Below are 9,463 nucleotides of genomic sequence, written 5' to 3'. Positions count from 1 at the left end.
CCACCGCAGCCTTGACCTGCTGGGCTCCGGCGATCCTTCTGCCTCAGCCTTCCAAGTAGTGGGAATTATAGGCATGCACTACCATGCCCGGCTGATTTTTTGATTTATTATAGAGACGAGGTCTCCGCTGCCCAGGCGGATCTTGAACCCACGGACTCAGACAATCCACTCACCTCAGCCTCCCAAAGGCGCGGGATTACAGGCTGAGCCACCGAGCCCAGCCTTTCTTGTAATTTTTACATGTGTCAAGATAGTGTTCTTTTGAATTTTTTCCCCCAACCATTTTAAAATGAAAAAAATCATTAGTTCACAAGTCGTATACAAGCAGGTGGTGGGCCACACAGTTGTTGAAGAAGCTTAAATAACTACATGTTCTGGCAGTAGATTTAATTCCATCCCAGGTCAAGTCAGTCCTCAATCAAGACAACTTCTGACTGGGTGTTGTGGCTTCATTTTCTTTTGAACCACCCCAGAGAATGGCTGGCAAGAGGAAGAGAAACACATGATTGTATTTTCACCTAAGACCCCATCAGAGAAGAGGAGACATGAGGGGAAGGATGGGGAATGTGGTCATTATTGGATCAATTGCTTTATGTTGCTTTTGATAGCAATGTATAGAATTAAACACAATGACAGCTGAGTCTTGGACAACGTGGATTTGAACTGCATGGGTCCATGCAAATGCAGATTTATTCAATAAGTATATTGGAATTAAAAAAAATAGAAAGAGAAACAGAATCCAGTCCAGGCAGTAGGATCGGGTGCAATAATAGCACATAATTTGTAGCCACATATTTATGTTTGACAGTACCAATAACAAATAATTTCATTATAAATGTAGGCTTAGAAACCAGAGTTATAAGAAACCTACCAAGTAGTTTCTTCAGCAAGTGCTTGTCCGTTGGAGTAAAGATTGCAAGCTACTCATACTCTTCCAAATGATGGACTTGAGTTATGACTCAGAAGAGCTATCATCATGTTGCTTCTCACAAGTCATGTCTTTGATAATTAACCAGCCTCCAAACTGCCATTCTCTAGTGGTATGAATATCCTATTTAGAATTATTTCCACATGCTTAATGGTTCAGGAAGGAGAAAAGCAAGGGGTATCTATCTCACAATCAAATAACTTGACTAGGTATAGGTCTAATGGAGGCATCTCCAGTCTGAGGCACTCAAGACCTAAGCTCTTGTGCTAGCTCTGCTCGTTTTTATCCCTGTGACCTACAGAAAGTCACCTTAACCCTCAGATCCTCAAGGGTTCTTCATCTGTACACTGGGCCAGTGCAATGTTTGTCTATGAACCTCATATGATTTTATGAGGTTCACATGAAACCCTGGGTAGAAAAAATGTTTGTAAAGCATAAACTGCTGGAGAGAATATTATACAAAGTCTTTGAAATGATTGGTATCAGCCGGGCTCAGTGGCTCAGCCTGTAATCCCGCACCTTTGAGAGGCTGAGGTGAGTGGATTGCCTGAGTCCGCGGGTTCAAGACCCACCTGGGCAACATGGCGAGACCTCACCTCTACAATAAATCAAAAATCAGCCAGGCATGGTAGTGCTCACCTGTGGTTCCAGCTACTTGGAAGGCTGAGGCGGAAGGATCGCCGGAGCCCAGCAGGTCGAGGCTGCAGTGGCTGGGAGCAGCCACTTGCACTCCAGTCTGGGCAACAGAGTGAGACTCCAACTCAAAACAAAACAAAACAAAAAGAAATGACTGGTATCACAGATGGGTTCACAATTATAGGTGGAAAATGTATGGAAGTACCACGGGGGACCTCTTGAAATAAGATTTAGTCCTACTACAAGAACTTCATCATCCCTGGCAAATAATTTTAATGTCTTTGTATTCCAGCTACCTCTTTGTATTGGGTTATTGAGCACCTTGGATGTGCCAGGTACCAATGAGTAACATATCTGAAAGCATTTAATATGGTAGACTCCTAGGAAATATTAGTCTCCTGACAACTCTACAAGCTATTTCACAACTTTCTCTAGAGCAACGCTATAAGATAGGCAATCTTTCTGCTTCATAGTTAAATAAATTGAGGTTAGAGTTAGGCAGTTAGTGGGTGATAGAATCTTTCTAGCTTTAGAGCATATATATGTATTTTTTCTTTTTTTCTTTTTTAGTTGTCTCACTCTGTTGCCCAGACTGGAGCACAGTGACATGATCATGCTTCTCCACAGTCTTGACCTTCTGGGCTCGGGCATTCCTTCTATCTCAGCCACCTAAGTAGCTGGGACTACAGGTGTGCACCACCATGTTCCACTAATTTTTTTTGTGGAGACGGGGCTTTCCATGTTGCCCAGACTGGTCTCAAACTCCTGGACTCAAGCAGTCTTCCCACCTTGGCCTCCCAAAGTGCTGAGATTACAGATGTGAGCCAACCACACCCTGCCTAATTTTAGATACTACACCACGCTTCCTGAGGGGATGAATTCTTGCATTTGCATAAGAGAAAGATAGGAAGATGGCATAGCTAACACAGAATGGGGACGCCATCTCTATAAATAACTGCAGTGCTTACTGCTGCACGGTTAGGGTTCTAAAACTCTTTCCCTGAATTTCTGCATCCTGCATTCATTCTTGTTCTTCCAATCCACAGGTGTCTGAAGAATTATCGGTATGTTTGCTACCTCTTTGCCGTGGGACTGGATGGGCTCTGCTATCTCTGCCTCCCAATGCTTCAAAGTCTTCCTCTGCTCGTGCCTTTCTCTTGTACCTTTGGCTACTTTGATGGTGCCTACGTGACCTTAATCCCAGTAGTGACGGCAGAGATTGTGGGGACCACCTCCTTGTCATCTGCGCTCGGGGTGGTGTACTTCCTTCATGCTGTGCCGTACTTGGTGAGCCCACCTATTGCAGGTAAGTTTCCAGAGTGAACCCCCAACCATCTGTTCTGTTTGTCATATTTATGTGAAAACAGCAAACTTACACAGAGACAATGAGAAGGATTGGCTGAGTCAAAGAGAAAAAGGATGTGAGAAGCCACCAAAAACATCATGGGTCCCACCTGTGTTCTTCTTTTATGATTTTCTTCCAGTCAAGTGGGAAGGAACCTTCGTCTACCTGGAAAGAAAAAGGCCCAGATTAGAGTCTTGATTACTTTCCATACTAATGATGGGAGCAATGGAATGGAGCAGTTGTTCAGACATATAAACAAGTAGGGCACAGCCGGGCTCGGTGGCTCAGCCTGTAATCCCGCGCCTTTGGGAGGCTGAGGTGAGTGGATTGCCTGAGCCCGCAGGTTCGAGACCCGCCTGGGCAGCGAGAACTCATCTCTACAATAAATCAAAAAATCAGCCGGGCGTGGTAGCGCATGTCTGCAATTCCAGCTACTTGGAAGGCTGAGGCGGAAGGATCGCCGGAGCCCAGCAGGTCAAGGCTGTGGTGGCCGGGAGCAGCCACTGCACTCCAGTCTGGGTGACAGAGTGAGACTTCAACTCAAAAACAAAAACAAAAACAAAAAACAAGTAGGACACATTCAGAGGGAAGTCTAGTGGGAGTATGGGATTAGACTAGGGGGCAGTGGGTGGTGAGGCTGAAATGATAAGTGCCAGGCAAAGGAGTGAGGCTCTATTCTTCAGAGACTATGGGTGTTACAGCCAAACCCAGGTTCTTATGCCTGCTGCCTGGAAAAACCAAAGCTGAAAAAGCCATTGCAATGGAAAAAGTTTAATATCACAGAGCAGCTAAGTGAGGAGGGTGGAAAAAAATCTCTCAAATCTGCCTCCCCAAAGATTCAGAGGATAAGATTTTTTTTGGAGGAGACGGTCTGATATATTTCACACACACACACACACACACACACACACACACACACACACACACACACAATTTTATTTTAAATATGTGGGATACAAGTCAGGATTGGGTATATAAGTGGTCTAAGTACAGGTGAGGTTTTAGGTCTCCCATTAGACCCCACTTCACCTGAATTAGGATCAGGCATGCTTATTGATGTTATGTGCCCCTTTTCTCTCCCCCCGCCCCACCCTGCAGTGTCCTGTTACTGCCAATCTCTTTTTTGTAGTATTAGGATAGGTGTTTAGAGTTCACTTATAAGTACTCAGTTCTTTGTTTCTGTGATAGATCACTGAGTGTGATAGACTCCAAATCCATCCAAGTTGCTGTGACATCCATAATTTTGGTAGATAAGACTTTTAAAGGGAACTTGGCAGGAAGAGGGACAGAGGCTGCTGATTGATTGATGTCACTGGGGATTTCCAGACTGTCCTCCTGGAGTCCTATGATCGGTAGAGGACCACCTGGTGCTCTGGGCCTGGGTAGGAGCTCAGATCCGCCAGAGAACAAAGTCTAGAAAAGATCTCAGATACCATTATTAGATTTTACAATAGATGCTGTCTATAAAACAAGTCCCCTGACATAACCCTTATGGAAGCAATCCGGGAGAAAGACCTAGGGAGCAGTAGGGTCCCTGGAGATTGAAACAGCTTTTTTTTTTTTTTGAGTTGGAGTCTCACTCGGTGGCCCAGACTGGAGTGCAGTGGCTGCTCCCGGCCATCGCAGCCTCGACCTGCTGGGCTCCCGCAATCCTTCCGCCTCAGCCTTCCGAGTAGCCGGAATTACAGGCGCGCGCTACCACGCCCGGCTGATTTTTTGATTTATTGTAGAGATGAGGTCTCGCTTCCCAGGTGGGTCTCGAACCCGCGGGCTCAGGCAATCCACTCACCTCAGCCTCCCAAAGGTGCGGGCTGAGCCACCGAGCCCGGCTTGAAACAGCTTTTTTGTCTTTCAAATGACTAATTGTCTCCTCAAGCAAATGTTGATTGGCCTTGTTGGGACAATATTCCCTCCTTCCCAGGGGTTGGGACACGAGGGAAATTGGAAATAAACTTAGAAGCAATATATTCATTAATTTCTAATCATAGCTGCAGCTTTTGCCCCTTGACTCGATATTAATTCTATATAGGTGGTTCCATAGGTAGTATTAAAAGTTTTTGTGCAAAGGAGTAATATGGTGAAGAGTGCATTTAGAAAATGTGATTTAGCAATTGATCTAGTAATTTAGGGCAGTAGGAGTTAGGATTTCATTCTAATAGTTGAGGAGTAAACTGAAAAAGGCCTGAGCTAGGGCTGCTGCCTCAGAAATGAAATAAGCTCTGGGGACACGGAGGACATTTTGGAAAACAGAATATCAATGGAATTTGGCCTATGGAAGTGAAGGAAAGAAGGAAGTCAAAGATGACTTGAAAATAATGTTATGGTTGAAAAAGATAAGGAAATTGGACAAAGAGACTTGGCCTGAAAAATAATGAATTAATGTTTAGGTATATTGAGATAGCTGAACTATACAATGAAAATGCTCAGTAGAGCTGTTTAAGAATGAAATCTGTTTAAGGATGAAATCTAGAATGTTTTGTAAACTATTAAATGCTGTAGAAATTTAAAGCATGATTAAACAAATAATTGGACAAATATTTATTGACATGCATTAAACAAGTAAATCAACAAATATTTATTGCTTGTGTAAGTAGCATTTTGCTTGGTGGGTTCGAGAGACAGCAGCAAATAGGTCAGAATCCATTTCTCCTTCCTGGAGCATGTGGTCTAGACCAGTGTAACTCTGAATGAGCTCCTGAAACAACCTGTATCAGATTCCCCTAAAGCTCTTGTTAAAATGCAGATTCCAAGCCGGGCTCGGTGGCTTAGCCTATAATCCCGCGCCTTTGGGAGGCTGAGGTGAGTAGATTGCCTGAGCCCATAGGTTCAAGACCCTGCCTCATCTCTACAATAAATCAAAAATTAGCCGGGCGCGCCCCTGTAGTTCCAGCTACTTGGAAGGCTGAGGTGGAAGGATCGCCAGAGCCCAACAGGTTGAGGTTGGCGACAGAGTGAGACTCCATCTCAAAAAAAAAAAAAATGCAGATTCCAGCCAGGTGCAATGGCTCACACCTGTAATCCCAGCACCTTGGGAGGTTGAAGTGAGAGAATTGCCTAAATCCAGGGGTTCAAGACCAGCCTGGGCAACTTGGCGAGACTTCATCTCTACAATAAATAAAAAAATTAGCCAAATGCAGTGGTGAGTTCCAGCTGTTTGGAAGGCAGAGACAGAAGGATCACCTGAGTCCAGCAGGTTGAGACTGTGGTGGCCGTGAGCATCCCGCTGCACTCCAGCCTGGGCAACAGAGTGAGACTTCTACTAAAAAACAACAACAAAAAAATCAGATTCCTTGACACTCCCACTTGTGATCTGAATCTTTGGGGGCGAGTTTCAGAAATCTAAATTTTCAACCGGCTTTCCTGTGATGCTTATGCATAGTAAATATTGAGAGTAACTGGTCCAGATTATTACCTGGCTGAATTTAAACTGGAATAGCAAACAAGGTCTCCAAAGATAGGCAAAAGAAAAATGAGCCCTGAACGTTTGCTGAGAAAGAAGGAAGGGAATTTCTGTTTTAGAAGAAGGCAAAGTTTTTGCTATTAGTTTTGTTGTGAATAATTTCAGACTATTTGTATTTTTATTTTTTGAGTTGGAGTCTCACTCTGTCGCCCAGGCTGAAGTGCAGTAGCACACTCACGACCACTCCAGCCTCCACCTGCTGGGCTCAGGTGATCCTTCCATCTCCACCTTCCAAGTAGCTGGAACTACAGGCATGTGCCACCATGCCCAGCTAATTTTTTTTTATTTATTGTAGAGATGAGGTCTCACTAAGTTGCCCAGGCTGGTCTCGAACCTGTGGACTCAGGCAATCCTCTCAACTCAGCCTTCAAAGTGCTGGGATTATAGACATGAACCACCGCACCCAGCCTTCAGACTATTTTTAAAATCCAGTAATTGAAGGCGGGGGGCGGGGGAAGCAGAAAACTAGGGGGAAATTGCAGCTGCTTGCTGCAAATGAAAAATCCTGATTAGTTTGAACTCCATGATATTGGAGAACTATGTTCAGTGCCTCATTTTTGAAAACTGCCCCCAACATGTTCAAATATCCTCCCTCCATGGCCAGTGTTAGTGTTCACCAATCTTTAAGAACTGTGTCATTCTATTAAAGGTCACAGGACACAAATGAAATTGGGATTCCTGGTTCCTTTTTTCAATTCATGGCTTTCATTTGTCAAATCGACATTGTGCGCATTACTGGGAGTTAGAGGATTAGGACACGAGTTCTTATTGTAGTATTTCTCATATAAACAAATTTACTTTTCAAATGACAACTCTACTCAATCTTTTTTGTTAGTGCTACAGAAATGCACAAGTCAATCACATGATAGCTAAAATATTTGAGAGTAGGTTAAATTGCAAGAAATTTTGTGGGACTTATGACAATTTCTACATGCCATTTTGACTAATGGGCTTGAAGTGGGTTAGAGGTGAAACTATATAATTCATTGGTGGATTATCTTGGCATAAAATAAAGATTAAAGAAATTAAACTTTTCAGTAATCACACAATAATTGCCTGTCAAGGCACAATTTTACTCTACTGATTTTCTGATCATTGTGGCTTGTATTGTGCATATCCTGTGTCCTTATTTTCTTCAAAATTTAAAGCTGGGATAAATAAACACATATTTAGATTAATGTGTTGCAACAAGAGATAAAGGAGGGAAAAACAGTGGTTACAAAAGTATTCCTTCAGAAGTGTGCATTTGCAATGTCTAAAATGGCCTAGGTTGGATGCAGTGGTTCATGCCTATAATCCTAGTACTTTGGGAGGCCAAGGTGAGAGGATTGCCTGAGCCCAGCAGTTCAAGAGCAGCTTGGGCAACATGGTGAGACCTTGTTTCTACAATAATTAAAAAAAAAAAATAGTCAGGTGTGGTGGCATGTGCCTGTAGTACCAGCTTGGGAGGCTAAGGCAGAAGGATCACCTGAGCCCAGGAGGTCGAGGCTGCGGTGACCATGAGCATGCCACTGCCCTCCAGCCTGGGTGACAAAGTGAGACTCCAACTCAAAAAAAAAAAAAATAAATGGCCCAACATTCTGATCTTCCAACTGTATGGGGTACAATGACTGAATCCAGTTGAAGATTTGGGTACTGCTTTGAAGCATGTCATGTTACTCAAGATAGTGTAAGGGAAAATGCTGGAAATACTACTATCATTTTGCATGATTATATTCTCTTAACACCCTAGATAAATTATCCCAACTTCAATAATTTGAATGATACTATTTTTATCTTTTCTACCGGATTTCATAGGGTTAATAACAACTAATATTTACTGCATGATTACTAAGTACACGATACTCTTCCAAGCACTTTACATAATAACAACAATTAATTCATTTTAGAAGTTTCCCTGGAAAATAGAATCTATTTTTCAGTTGCTGTGTGATGTTTTCAGGCGATCTGCTTTCTGTCTCCAAAGTATAATGGTGGTGTTAGTGATCTATTGTTATTATCCTTAGGAATTATTAGATTTGAGAGTAAGTCATTGAATTTTCAACTCAGCAATCTAATTTTGCTGTTGTTTGTCACAGGATGGCTGGTGGATACGACTGGCAGCTACACTGCAGCTTTCCTTCTCTGTGGATTTTCAATGATATTTAGTTCTGTGTTGCTTGGCTTTGCTAGACTTGTAAAGAGGATGAAAAAATCCCAGCTGCAGTTCCTCACCAAAGAATCAGATCCCAAGCTGCAGCTATGGACCAATGGAACAGTGGCTTATTCCGTTGCGAGAGAATTAGATAAAAAAGATGGGGAGTCTGTGGCTACAGCAGTGCCTGGCTATACCCCCACGTGACCAAGGGCCTTGAGTCTGGGAATCTTCAGGGTTCAAAGAGGTGGGGCCACCAGATTGTTCATGTTTCTGAAGCGTTTTATTTTGGCAGAAGTATTGCCTTCCAAGGAAACCATTATTATTGTTTTGTTAACATATTTATAAGGGAAAAATAGTAAATCATACAGCACGTTGGACTAGCCCAGAGGTTCCTCATTTGGGATTTGTACTCACAACTGAACTCACATCTTTTGGGCAATGAGCATTACTATGTGGGGAATGTATGAACACAACTGTAATTAGAGGTGATTTCAAGGCAACACAAAGCAGATGACACTGGGCAGCTGCTCCATCCAAAAACATCTGCCTCTCCATTTTTCCCTCCTCAGTTAGAAGGTCAATGGAACATTGATGTGTAAGTTTGCTTACCTTGTGCTGTTTGGAGAAAAGAGGTCAGCTTGGGGTATGGTGGTGGAGAGGGAGAGATGCCAGACCATCTTCATAGTGGAGTTTCTCACTAGGGTTTTAAGTAGGGTTAAAGAATACTCGAGATTCTTCAAAAGGTAATAATTAATATAGAAAAAAAATCCCCCTCCCACTCTTTCTCTCTCATTCTATCTATCTTCTAGCCAGTCCTTGCTTCTACCAAAGGGTAGACACCACTTTGAGAACCCAAGTAATCATGGAATGCCATGATGGGAATAGATCTTAACAGATAGCTGGTAAGATCTCTATTTGACATTGTCCACTGGAAATTGAAAGCTCTTTTCCTAAGAC

The 9,463-nt window shown here is 43.0% G+C and overlaps 1 protein-coding gene across 1 annotated transcript in view; it reads left to right on the top strand.

Annotated features, from left to right (window-relative positions):
* SLC16A12 (solute carrier family 16 member 12) overlaps positions 1-8,764 on the top strand; it is a gene marked incomplete at its 5' end in the record, with an annotated part of 16,665 nt that extends 7,901 nt beyond the window's left edge. Inside the window, 2 exons of the mRNA XM_008051622.1 lie at positions 2,611-2,870; positions 8,448-8,764. Coding sequence (XP_008049813.1) covers positions 2,611-2,870; positions 8,448-8,710 — 523 coding nt within the window. The remainder of the gene's footprint in view (positions 1-2,610; positions 2,871-8,447) is intronic.
* Positions 8,765-9,463: the final 699 nt, after the last annotated feature.

Source organism: Carlito syrichta, unplaced genomic scaffold (assembly GCF_000164805.1).
Source record: "Carlito syrichta isolate Samal-C Ts95f unplaced genomic scaffold, Tarsius_syrichta-2.0.1 Scaffold206543, whole genome shotgun sequence".
Classification (NCBI taxonomy): Eukaryota; Metazoa; Chordata; class Mammalia; order Primates; family Tarsiidae; genus Carlito; species Carlito syrichta.
This window is presented reverse-complemented; position numbering and strand designations above follow the sequence as displayed.